Source organism: Chamaea fasciata, unplaced genomic scaffold, assembly GCF_029207755.1.
Source record: "Chamaea fasciata isolate MVZ Bird 193981 ecotype frontalis unplaced genomic scaffold, bChaFas1.0.hap1 SCAF_12, whole genome shotgun sequence".
Lineage (NCBI taxonomy): Eukaryota > Metazoa > Chordata > Aves > Passeriformes > Sylviidae > Chamaea > Chamaea fasciata.
The window spans coordinates 10,402,890-10,416,601 of NW_027094097.1; the positions used below are offsets into that span (position 1 = coordinate 10,402,890).

At 40.1% G+C, this 13,712-nt stretch overlaps 1 protein-coding gene across 2 annotated transcripts in view; it reads right to left on the minus strand.

Annotated features, from left to right (window-relative positions):
• The window catches only part of RSPRY1 (ring finger and SPRY domain containing 1), a 34,525-nt gene that overhangs the window by 11,272 nt on the left and 9,541 nt on the right, over nucleotides 1–13,712 (minus strand). The window contains exons 2-9 of one of the 2 annotated variants that reach the window (XM_066194569.1): nucleotides 13,235–13,326; nucleotides 10,710–11,206; nucleotides 7,705–7,757; nucleotides 6,163–6,275; nucleotides 3,457–3,583; nucleotides 2,021–2,079; nucleotides 1,612–1,678; nucleotides 827–958 (exon numbers count right to left, since the gene is read on the minus strand). In XM_066194569.1, coding sequence (XP_066050666.1) covers nucleotides 827–958; nucleotides 1,612–1,678; nucleotides 2,021–2,079; nucleotides 3,457–3,583; nucleotides 6,163–6,275; nucleotides 7,705–7,757; nucleotides 10,710–11,056 — 898 coding nt within the window. In that variant the 5' untranslated portion in view covers nucleotides 11,057–11,206; nucleotides 13,235–13,326. Of the gene's footprint in view, nucleotides 1–826; nucleotides 959–1,611; nucleotides 1,679–2,020; nucleotides 2,080–3,456; nucleotides 3,584–6,162; nucleotides 6,276–7,704; nucleotides 7,758–10,709; nucleotides 11,207–13,234; nucleotides 13,418–13,712 lie in introns of both variants that reach the window. The other variant, XM_066194568.1, reaches the window with a different exon arrangement.

Here is a 13,712-nt window from a genome sequence, read left to right on the forward strand (position 1 = left end):
TTGCCCCTTCTACACGGAAGGATCAGAAGCATTTCTCTTGCCAGGTGTCAAATTGTTGACACATGCATGTTAATATACAAGTCAAAGATCTTATCTTAGGAATCTTCATATAACTCAAACTTGCTACAACACTTACACAGACATTTACTAAACACAGCTGACACTGGCTTTCCATAAGCTGACTAAAGCCCCTAAAGCCCAACAGACCTTTTACCCAAATTTATCTAAAAGGCATTAGAAAATACAAGGTCATTAGAGTTGCTGCACCCTTGAAATCACAACTAACCAAGCAAATTCAGTGATTTTTAGTAATCCAAAAGATCGACCTAGAGAAGTGCTTTGCCAAACACTTTTTACTTTTGATCACAAAAATCAAAAAGTATATTTAATTTAAAAAGTCTTCAGTAATACTTTGAGCCAGTGTGCCAGCGTGGAATGACCACAGGAGTGGCCATCACCAGGACATGTCAGCAATCCAGATGTTCCACAGAGACAGAGCAGCACTGCTGAGCCACTCAGCAAATTTGCTGAAGTGTGGGTTACAGGAAATTGGTAGAAAGAAGAATTTTCATTGCAGCTCCAACTTGCACAGTACAAACCACTTCCTTTCAAAAACGTTTTCCTTGCCAAAATTTTCTTTGCATACAATTACACTGGATATATTTGTTGGTGGGGATTGTTTTTTGGTTTTGTTTTCTTTTTCAAGGAGATATTACAAATGCAGCCAGGTATGCTAAGCGCTCATACAAAATGAACACACAGCAGTCCTCCATCTCTTTGGAGGGTTGATTAATATTAAATTAATCCATCCCTTTGTTATACCTACACAGATTGTCTAAACTCCACTGGGCACAGAATCCAACCTGGCGTTTTAAGTAGTCTGGATTATCTGTCCATTTCTCCAGCAAGATCAGTTGGTCGCTAATGCACGATTCAGAAACTGTCATTTTATTTTCACCTGCAATTTAAGAGGAAAAAGAGTAATTGCTATCAGCTAGGGATAAGTTTAGTTAAAATAATAACGTCCTACAAATGCAGTAGAACTGTCTACACATATCTAAACCTCAATATTACAAGCAGCATGAAATTGTTTCCCCAAGCAGATGTGGAATTATCTTCATTCAGATTTACCACTTCTCAGCATAGAGCTACATCATCAAGAGACCAACCACAGCTGTTCTCCATCTCTCCAGTACTGACTGATTTCTTTTTAAGTAACAAAGGTCTCATGTCATAAGTCATTACGTAGTAATTTCCAAGATGAGAAGGACTGAATTTCAGCAAAGCTCTTAAGGATTTGTGGGTAAGGGTGTCATTAAAGCAAAAAATATTTTTTCCTGCCTACAAGCTCCCAATCCTAACTGTTGTCCAAATCTAATACAGATTTATGTCAGTGACAAAGGCCCCGTGTCACAAATCCTTCTACAGCAATTTCTAACAAGGAAAATAAGCTTCAGCTAGTATCTCAGGGGTTTTGAGGGGTAGAGCTACTATTTACTACAGCAGTAAATACCAATGCAGACTCTCATGCTCACAAGTGATCAGGCAAAGCAAGTGACTATAATGCAGCAGAAGCCATGATGTTAAGAGCAGTATCAGGCCAATACTCACTTGTTTGTGCAAACTTCTCCAGTGCTATTAGTGCAAAAAGCATCACTGTCGGGTGGGACTGGAAGTTCTAAACATGGGCAGTAAGAAAAAGTTAATTAATAAATACCCAGTACAGACAGACAAGAAGAGTTGCAAGTCTGCCACAGAAGGTTTTAGGTCCAAAGTTCCTGTATTCCATCCTCCTGTGGAGAGCTAGTTCAAACAGATCAGGCTACCCAGAGCCTTGTTCCATTGACTTTTAATTATCTCCAAAGATGGAGATCCCACAGGCTCTGCAATCTCAGCTTTCTGTAACATACACTGCCAATATTTAGCAGACATGACTCCAACTTTTCACAACAATATTAATAAAAAAATTGCATTCTAATTGGTATGTATGGATACATGCAAAAAGATCAAAGACACTTACCAAGCTGTGAAGTAAATATTCCAATATGCCTGGGCTGAGCAAGCCTATGCTTGCAGGACCTGCAAGAACATCAGGAATTAAATCCCTCCACAGGAAGTACCACATACCCATCACCACAGATCTTATAAACACAAGGTAACAAATTAAAGAACACCAAACAACTTCACAGTAAAGCAAAACTATAATATAAAATAATTATCATTGTTCCCAGCAAAATACTTGGTGCACATTTAATAATTACAGTTACTGGCATATTACAGTCCTGTTCAGTTCACTCCTTATGTGGGTTACAGAGTTCTAGCCACACTTCTGAGATTTTGCAGTAAGACTCCAGACTCCACATAGCATTTTCAAGCTTTTTACTTCTGAAAAGATACTGTCTGCCCTTTACTTCCAGAGTCAATTTGTAAAGACCAGCTCCATCTATCAGTAGCCCAAAATAAGCAAAACTGAGCACCTGATACAGCCAATTTGATAGTTAATTATACAGCTTGCAGCAGTACCAGAGCAAGCAGCCAACTTAAAATGGAAAAGCCTTGAAATAGTGTCCACTTAATCAAGAGACAGACACGAGGGAATCAAACTCTGGCATCTACAAGCTCTTAAGAAATTGCAGTGGGTTCCAAGACTTCATCAACAAATTTGTTGCCTGAGATGACAGGATGAGATCTGTGTCCACTACGATGTAAGCAGATACAGTATCTCATTTTGACTTAGTATAATACAGCAGAAGTATTACAGTACAAAAACACTTCTAGACCTTGGTCTTTATTTCTTTTTTTTTTCCCACAGAAATACAGTAATTGGGTTTTAATAACCATTAGGTGACACCGGACAATCACTTTTTTCCTCTATTTCCTGTCCACTTTCAGAAAAGGAGCAAAAAAAAACTAGATACAAAAGAGATCATCAGCAGGAAAGAAACTTAATCATTGATTTCCAACAGTGTACTAGGTAGGAATGACAGGTAATAAAAATCCTATATGAAAAATCATATTTTCTTTTAAGCAACACAGAAGAAAATCTTTTCAGCTATCTACAATAGAATAAGACATGTCTACTGGAAAACGCATATTTCTTTTTTATTTCTATACAGCCTCCAAAGACCACTAACTTGATATTTCTGCCTACACTCTACAGAACGTGTCCTCAGTAAATCACAGCCAGAGTGGGTCTGCAGAAGAGATTGATTACCAGTGCTAAGGGAATATAACAAACAGTGATCCCCAATCACTAACCACACATCAGAAGGATTTCTGAATGGCTCATTCAGACATTTGAATCAACCAGATTCTGTCACACCTGGTACCCCCCTGATAGAGAACATTATTCAGTTCTAAGAAAACACCTCTGACCTAGTGTGCCTCGTGGGTGCTAAAGCAGAAGGTGCTGCAGAGAGCCAAATGCCAGCTGTGAGGAGAACCCCAGGGCTATACCTGCTAACTTCTCTGCCAAGCAGCCGAGCACTGCAGTCGTGTTCCGGTGCTTGGCAGGGTGACAGGCGTCCTGGCAAGCAGCAGCTCCACTCAAGTTTAGGATTTCAGTTAACTTCTGTAATGCGTCCTGCAAAAGAAAAATCAGAAATCTCTTCAATGTTACTGACAGATACAGTGTCCCCCCAGTTCAGTATTGTAAAAATAGATTGTTTGTACACATTACTCAAGTCAGCATCATATTACAGACAGCATGGGGTGGTTATCTTCAAAGGTAAGATAATGAAGGAGAAGAAAAGTTCAATAGACCCAAGATTTGTAACTTTAAAATTACCACCAGATTGTTGGTTGCTGTGATCAAGAGCTCAGGACACTTCTGGACATACCTAAGGGAGCTCCCCATGGCAACAGGAATCAATTAGCACATATGGCACTGCTGTCACCTGATCTATTTCCAATGTCCTAAAACTCACACCCTTTTCAAAAGAAAAGGACTGTTTCAGATTTTAGAATTTAGGACTAAAGAGACACACCCTCCCCAAAAAGCCCACATTCCCATCATAAATTTAGGATGTTGTCAGCTTTACAGAATGTCAAACTGTATTCTTGAGAGCCTAAGTGGTTTTCTGTAGTCACACAATTTAGGAAGTAACCAATGAGGGTTATCAATCTAAAATGTCATGCTTTGACTTGCTTTGTTCAGGCAGTATGGTATGAATAAAATTCCAGATAGGTCTAGAGCATACTCTCCATTTTCAGGGTAGTTAGGGGTTAATCTAGAGCCAGAACAAGTCATCCTACAGGGAGAACCCCACCCTGAAAAGTTCCAAATCCTCCTCAACTTTCCAGACTTCATGAAAGTTTCAGCTGATACAGATTGAAACTGCATAATCTCAGGCAAGGATCTAATTAAAATAGAAGAACTCCTCATATTGAAGTCATCAGCAGCCATTTGGAGAAAAAATGAGCACTGCTCAAGTTGAATAGATGTGTTTTTTTGAACTCTGTTCTCAGCCACACTTGAATCAGTTGACTGTGCTAGAGTCTGAGGTCTGTACAGAGATCACACTGAAAAGTAGTTATGCTCTTAAAAGGAAAGCCACAAAAACAGAACTGATGAACAGGACTGAGCTAAGCGGAAAGAACAGAGAAGAGAGAATGACTGGGCTACAGACTTGGGATGGAAAGGAGTCACTAAAATTAGACTCTTGACATACTGATACTGCTTTTAGCCATTATTAGAACTGTCAGAGAGATCAAGTATTTTGAGTTAAATAAAGACTTTATAGAATAAACAGTTTACTGCACTGCCCTTTTAACTTTATGGACTTAATAGCCTGCAAAACCAGAAAATGAAATACAGCCTGCTGCTGTTCTCCAGCTGTCATGGAAATGAGGCACTGACTTAAAATCCCTAAGACAATAAACTTAAAACTTATCCTCTATAGAAAGAAAATGAACAGCAGCACACACTTTACAAGGCTGCATGTGGCCAGCAGACCCCACAACTGCAGCTCCTTGCGCTGCAAAGAAACTACACAGAAAAAACCACTATGCCCCCCAGAAACACAGGCACCTCATTCCTTGTCTTGATAAGATCAACTATTTTATGGCAAACTCCTTAGAAGTACCCAAATAAAAATCACGTGGCTTTTGAAAAACAAATCATTTGATTGCCAAGGACATTGCAGAGCCAAACAAAAAAATCCAGAATCACTCTCCCTATGGTGCATTCACAGTGGTCTCCATGTCCTGATTTCTTTTTTAAAGCAGACAAAGTTTCTAGTCATAGCTTTGTTTTCAAAATAATTCAGCAGTCTCTGTGGCAGTCATTATACATTTCTCTTGTTTAAAAGTCTCAGATAACTTTAATCAATAACCTAGAGGAAACAAACCCACTTCAGGTAGTTTGAGAGCTTGACCAATTCTCCAGCCACTGATACAACAAGCTCTTTATAACCCTAACACCACCAAAGGAAGACTAAAACTGGCAGCAGCAGGAGCTTAAGAAATGAAAGCAGCAATGATGTGATCATCAATTTTTGAAGAAATAAGAAAATGACAAACATTTGAAGATAGGCAAGTTCTCTGCACAAACATTATGTTTAGCATCCTAAAGCACCTGAGGCTTTCAGTTACACACCTCCACCAACACAGCATGAACACCTCATGTCATCTTTCTGCCCAAAACCAGATTAGTGGCCAGTAAAACATTAGTATTCTCAGTTGCCAAAACCATATACAGGTATTTCATAGTTGGAAAACATAACTTGTTCAGCTTAACACACCCATTTCCATTGCATTCCTCATGTGCAGGGCAGGAACAAATTCAAGAGTGACTTGTAAACGGGTAACTTTGCAAATGAGAGAACAAAAGGGCAGAACTTGGGCAGCTTTTGCAGCACCTGCACACCTTCCCTGCACAGTGTAAGTACCACACTGCAGGAGAGAGTGGCAAAAAAAGCAGCCAAAACCCAAGGGTCTCTTGTTCCTTCCCTGTGGACCCAATTTAGATTTTTTTGGGAATGCTCCTAGCACTGATTAGCGTTCAGACACCAAGTCATCCCAAATTACTTAAAGTGGAATGCTACACCCCTTTTCTGAACCACTATCAGTCAGTCTTGCATCACCAGTGAAAGCCACTCAGAGAGCTCATGGGTGTGACAATCACAAGTAACTGACAAATAAATGCATCAGCTTTCGACTCACTTTTGTTGGCAGCGGACATTCATCAAGTAGTAGCGTTATAACAGCTGGTCCCAGGGGATCTTCTAATGGAATAACTCTAATTAAAGATTGGACAACTTCCAACCAGCCTTCATCTGTCAACCACAAAACAGAAGTCACACTCAGAATTAACAGTGCAATTCAGAAGTGTTCAAAACACCTCCCTATATGTAAACTGAAAAATCCTCAAAATTACCCAGTGAGCTTAAAGACATCAGGAAAAACTGTTTTCTTTTTATACCACTGTCTTAGTTTGCAATAGTTTAGAAGTTTAAATTCAAGAAAAAAAAAGTTTACAGCAGCTTGGGTAATAGTGAACACCTTTATGGTTTTGAGAAAAGTCTTGCCCAGGCCAGAGCATCCTTTAGTTCCTACTAATATTAGGAGGGAATACTCATGGTGGTATGGACAACTACTTTGTTCTAGAGTGATATTCAGAGTTCAGCATCCAATGTCAACTCTTAGGTGTTAAATGCTACATACACAATGACACAGAGGAAATATTTATTTTAATCAGAATCAGATCCCTCTTTCTGAGTCCCCTGAAGTAACACGAGGTTCTGAGAAACTCATTGGGTTTTTCCTATGCCTGATGACCTAAAGATTGTTTGTTTTCCTAAGGAGCAGCTCTCACTGTTGATTGAGTAGACAAGGGCTTTTACTTGCAAGCAAACATCCACTAAGAAGATCTTAAACTACTGATAAAGTAAACAGAGTTTGATTTACAAGAAAATAGCTCCCGTGGAAGTGAAAATAAAGACAGTCTGTATCTGTATATAGGTGAGTGAGGTTGAAGAAGCAGCATTCCCTGCAACAACAACATAGCAGTAATACCTTTGGGGTTGAGTTATGTTAGCACATTCCCCTGAAAAATATTTTATTGAATTGCTGCAATATCTAACCAGATTGATTAATTTAATACAGAAATATACTTCCTAAGACCACTACCAACACTACTAAGTAGAGAGATCAAAATTCAACCGAACCAGAAGTTTTGTTGAGTCTTAAGCTGGGAGAATTTCTCCTACTCTAACAAAGATAAAACAGCCCTAGCACAAATGTGGCTTGTCTTGCAGGAGCACTTAGGGACAGGGCTGGGACAAGTACATCAGTAAAGCAGAGGCCTAAGGTCAGCAAGACCCAAACCAAAAGGAACGTGCTATCTGCCAACACCAGAGCACATGGGCTTAGCCCATGTCTATGGACATGTATAGGATGTTCCTGCTCAGCTGCAAACAGCCATTCTTTGTGGCTTATGGCTTAATGCCACTACAGTGTGTTTGTGACCATCCATTGGCTGCTTCTGGAGATTTCACGTGGGAAGTTTAACTGAATCCAAAAAAACTCAGGCCAATGCATGAGCTCAGTGAAGTTCTGTGGGGTAGAACTGTGTTCTGGTTCCCCCAACCCAACACACCTGGCTGAGGTGTATTTTTCTTTGCAAAGAAAAGAGGGGCTTGGGGTTTGTTTTGTTTCTTTTGCTTGTGAGTCACAACTGAAATGCCCAACACAATGCCTTGATACCTGTTTCTGCCATTTCATGCAACGTGATCATTGAATAAGGAGGCTCCTGGTCACTGAAAGAGATATTACACAGGTCAAAATTTACACACAATCATCAACATAATACACTGAATAAAATGATTATACATAGACAGAACACAAATCCAGTAACCATTTAACAAAAGGAAGTTACACAGGCTGCAGATTGCTAATGTCATTTCCAGATCTGAAACACAGATGGGATTTGAGCCTCTCTCTGGCTCATCATCAACATCTGCATGTCTGCAACAGCTGACAAGTGAAATTGTGATCCACATCTGCATGTCTAAAAGCTGAACATAATGCATAGGCTTGGTGCTGTTCATTAGCAGGTTCCTTGTAGTACACAATGAGGGGCCTGTAAGAGGTCACAAAGTGAACCCAGAGCACTGCACAAGGGGCATCGCTTCAATAGGATTTTTTTTCCTCAGAAATTCTCTGCTAAATATATAAATATTAAAAAACCACCACAAAACTTAAATAGGAAGCCACCTAACAGCATCATAGTCTTCAACAAGAGCTGTTAAAAAGAAATAGTTAAGGCAGTTGTTAACAGAAAATATTTAATCCAACCCATTCTCCAACATGAAACCCACAAGAAGTACAACAGATCGGGCCCTCAGTCCAGATTGCTGGAGTAAGGACACAAAGCTATGGACACAGCTATGTATCTGAGCAGGCACTGCCAGTGAAAGTAGCTAAGGCAAGACCCTAAAATCCTGCTCAGTGAGCACCTCTAGGTCCAGAATAAGCTTATCCAGCAGCACATCCTAAAATGCTTTATTCAGTGCTCCTTAGGCACTGTGAACTAACCCCAAGCTTAGACTTTATGTTCCACACTCAATCTCTATCACACAGCTCTGAAAAGAAATTGGAAATGTGAAATACAGAGGAATTTTAGAAAATGTCAACAGACATTATGTATGGAGATAATAAAACTACCTAGTTTGAGAGATTAGTCATAAAGAAGAGAAAAATCTCAGCTTTGATGAAATATATATGACAAATACTTATCTTTTTTCTTCTTACAAAAAGGTGAACACATTCTTAAATATTTCCACAAGAAAATGCTAAAGTGAAGTTTAACACATTTTTATATTGCCACAATATCTGAAACAAATAGTTGTTTGGTTTTTTTTTTTTAAACTCGAGGCATCTTCATCTTTCTTGTGGAAAGTAATCTGCCCAGAAGGAAAAAGAAGTGCAGTTTTGCAGCCAGAATTACATCAGGAGAAAGGATAGAAAGATTCAAAGAAAGGAGAAAAAAACCCCAACAAAAATCCCAACCATAACTACAAGTAAAGGCTATGATAAAAAAGCATGACATTTTTATCTGCAAGATTTCTGATTTTGTCATGAGTAGCAGGTTCTTACAGTACTGGCATGGAGCAAAGGACAATCCTGCCCCACTGATTTGCCATTTTAACCACTTAATTTCCAACATCCCCTCCAGGACACACCTTCCTCATTTTGAAGCAAAACAACCATTTTGGTAATTTCTTAATCTGCAAGGCAGCTTTTCATGTAAGCTTCAAAATACAGAACTTATCCTTCTGAGTTTATGAAATTAAACTTCTAGGAAGAAGCTAGCTCTAGATAGGAGAGGAAAAAAAAATCAGTTGTCAGATATGTTTTAGGTCAGAACTTTGAGACTTGATAAAACCAACAACAAGAAAAAAATTAACCCCAAGAAAGAACAAACAAATAGCAAACAGGGAAAGCAACTATTCATTGTTTATCACAGTGCATTTTACTATAGTCTATATAAAAGCCCCTGTAAAAATACAGTAGCTTCAGGAATTTGTCAGAAACAGGACTCCATGGGCAGTGAAATAACCCTGCTTTTTGTCTCTCAGTAGCACAGAAAAGTGCTTACAAGAATACAAAACTGACTGCAAGATCCATAGGAACAGGAGCAACTGTGCACAGAAGTGTTGTGAAACAGCTTAAGGAGCTGAACTTGTGGGAAAGGGGACAGCATGTGAGACAGGGCAGAGACTTTAAAAAACGTTTGCCATGATTTGAAGACAGAGCACAAAATAAAACTTGTTAAAAACCCAATCAAACACACACCTTAGACTTAAATGTCCATGAAAAACATCAGTCCTGGTATTTTCACTTAAAGCCTTTGACAGCAGGAAGGCTAACTCCTTCTCTGCAGGCACATTCCAGAGTTGATGCAGGTATACGAATCAAGGCTCACTTATTCTGAGCCTCATCCACCCTAAACTCAAACCCCAGCTGTCAGGTTGGAATAGTGTTTTTCCTTCAGTTCTGGTCTTTCCAATTCCTAGCCTGCACCTAACCCAAAAGGTGTGGAGCTAACTTAACCCATCACTTTTAAGGTCCTTTTAAAGCTTTGTAGAAAGGAACATAAAAACAAAATAAGACAAAAAAAAAACGATGAGCCCATAAATATCCCCCACACCCTTAATGGATGCTTTGAGCATGCCAGGAATGCAACACTGGGATTCTGAGTTGGGCAGTCACAACATGTGATCTTTAAAAAGTAGTCAGACTTACAACTGGAAAGAAAACCTCAGTCTGTTTATCCAGGCTAACAAAGATCAAAGCTCCCCATTTTGCTTCACCATTTCCAAAGAAGAAAAATCCAGCCTGCAAACAGAAAACTGCACAACAACCATTTTTTAGGAGAGAAATTCTCAGCCTCTGGAGCGTTTATTGCTCCCTAAACTGCGTATCTGTGCCAGGTAAGAAAACCTGAGAACACTCCTCATCCCACATGGGTGTAGGCCCATAGAGGAACTGTGAGAAAGCTCCTCAGCTCGTGGAAGAGTCTGTACCTGGGCACTCAGGAGCTACTTCGATTACCTAGGAAAGGTGCTCCTCTCCTAAGCCTCCAGATGGAAACACGTGGCTGCTTCAGGGAGGGTCAGGTGTAGATCGGTGAAAGGCTGGAGCCACAGTTTGAGAGAAGACAAGAACATTTTCACTCATGTTGAATTATTCCTTGAGGAGGTACTTACTTATCTACCAACGTCCGAATTACGGCCAGTGTGTCAAGTACCAGCCCATCCACATTCTGTTTTTTCCTTCTTGGTTCATGAGGCCCTCGACCCCTCCTGGGTGGACGGACAGGGTCCCTGGGGTGGCTTCTTGCTTCGGGGATGTGTGTCCGGCTGTTCTCCGTTTGCCGGCCCTGAGCGTCCCCGTTGTCCTCGGCCCCGCTGTCGTCGCGGCAAACGCACGAGTTTCCCATGCTGCCAGCTCCCGAGGCTCCCAGGAAACGGGGAATGTGGTGCTCTAGAGTCAACAGCAGACCTTGGAAAAGGCTTCTGCTAGCATAGAACACAACCAAAGCAACTACAATCATCTAGGAAGTTTTAAGAGAAATGTTTGTGTGATCCTGGGTTGTGATCTCTTTGCATTTTAAATGTTGCTGCCAGCTGGAATGAGTGGGAAGTTGGAGACTTAGTTGCCGACAGAATCACTTAAAACACACATTGGTCATCCAGAAGGAGGTCTGAAAAAGCAAACCCAGAACAAGAGTCAGTGTTACTACTGCTAGAAAACAACAGAAGAACTCCTATTTTAGTAAACCCCACCAGTTTTGGTGGATAAAGCAGCTAAAAAACACAAGGCTTTACCTGAAGTCTATTGTGGGGAAAGGGAAAGGAAGGAAGAGGAGGAGGAGGAAGTTCCCTTGGTATGGAGCTCTCGCCCACACACCATTCCTTTCTACGCCACCTATTACTTCCCAGCTCCTTCATGGTTTTTGGATGCAGAGGAACAAGTTTGCCTGTAAATCTTGCACATTGCTACCCTTTAAATACTAAGTATCAACAGACCAATTTCATTTACCCTTAGGCTTATGCCATCCCAATAAGGGCAGTACACTTAAGGTTCTCATTTCACATCAGGAACATTTCCAAACTATAAAATAGACAAAACTGTAAAGAACTAATCTTACAATTATGGTTTATCTCAACAAACAATAGATTTAACAGAGAACCATTTGGTCCACCTGCGCATAAAGAAACATTTTTGGAACATGCCTACATCTCCTGCATTCTCATCCAAAGAAGCACCAACACTGAATCAAACAGGAATTATAGACACCGTTTTAATGCCTTACAAATATAACTGGGATTTTGAGATGGGTGTTGTGTGCCTGTTTGGATCTAGTGTCAAACCAGTCTTCCCTTTTTGGGAACAAAGACTAATTCAATCATTCTTCGGTTCTTCATTCAAATGGTTTGGATCACATACAGGCCCAGTTGCAACTGAGACCACAGGGCAGTCTCTCCCAATCATTAAATTGAAAATGCAAGAGAAAAATGATTCAAAGGCCCATTTCATAACAAGTTTTGTTTCAAGCCATAGGATGTATTTCTATAGAACATTACTTAAAGTCTCAGGTAAAATAAACCCCTGCAAAACATGTAATTTCACTACTTACACACTTCAGGCATGTCAGAATAAATAAGTAATTTTTATCCTTTCAAGAATCAAATTTAACATTTACACTAGAAGTTATGGTGAATATCCTGTAATAGGTTATTACTATTCTTCAATTATTAAATAATCTCATTAACAGCAGAAATGTATGCAGCACTCTAAATTCAAAAGAAAGTCACAGAGAGCTGACACCTTTTAAATATGGAAAGCTCCCATCATCAGAGCCAACTGGCAACTCTGCAATTTCTGGCTGCCCTTTGGGACAAGATCACAACAACATTCAGGAAGCCAGACACTGGTCATATGAGCAAGTCTTGGGATGTCAGCCGTCTCTGGAAAAGCACTGCAACCAAGCTCCCACAGGCTCTTCTAGTAGTTCAAACACATCTTTTAGCACAGCAAAATGTTCAGTATTAAGAAATTAACTGGAGGCCAACTAAGAAAAAAAAAAAATTTCCTCAAGGGATATTAATTGGAAAAAAAATACAAGATCTTGACTTCTTGGTCAAGAAATTCCTAAACCACAGATCATCAAAAGGGTTTCAGCATCACATCATGCTTGCTTTATCCCCTAAGCAGTTTGGCCATCAGGCTCAGAGTCCTTCCATCCAAGCCAATACAGCTGCCACCTTCTCAAGTCAGTGAGTCACAAGCAGATGAGAGGTGCCAGTGCAGATTGCAACGACCTCAAACAGAATTGTCTGAGTTCGCAACTGCTTCAAATGACTTTCTTGATTTTAAAAAGAACTAGCTATGTTAAATGCAAAACATGTCTTTCTAGGGAATATGTATGTATTTATGAATCTGGGTCATTTAAGGGCATTTTAGCAAGATAATACTAAAATGTGAAACTATTACAGATTTAGAATCTGAATAAAGTTGTTCTGTAACTTATGGAAATTACACAGTGAATCTACCTTGACACCAATACAAGAAGGGAAAAGCTGTATTTTAGAGATTAGCAATGAGTAAGAACCTACTTAAAGAAACAAAAACAAACATATGTCAAGATAAAAGCTGATTATTGAAGCCCAAGTTTTTCTGGCTGACAACTTAAAGAGTGATTAAAAGCAAGTAATTATGATTAACTCACCTGTAAGTTTGCTTGGTTCAGGAATGGCTGGGGGAGCTCACAAAGTGCTGTGGCAGAAGGGGATTGTTCTCCTCCAGGGCACAAAGTCGTATCTGGAAAAGGCAGCGCTCAGTGAGCCTTTATGGTGGGCAGTGAGTCATTGCTGACTCTGCTTTCACTCCCAGGAACTACGCTGAGGAGTCCCTGAGGAGAGGTGGAAAAAAAAAAAGAGAATTCACTTGGAAACTCCATCTAAGGTAGACTTACTCCACCTCCTCCCTGCACCTGCCATGACATCAAGCCGTGCTGTTATTTTTAGCTACATCCAGCCTTTACAGAGGGAATTCTCGCAAGGCTTCAAAACCCAGTTTGTCATCTAAAGGCCTTAGGACTAGACATGGATACAGAACACCCAACCTGTTTCTACAGCCTTGGAATCCCGACAACAAAGCACCAAGTGCAGAGCAGTGACCAGCTCCTCACCTCAAATTACTCCCTA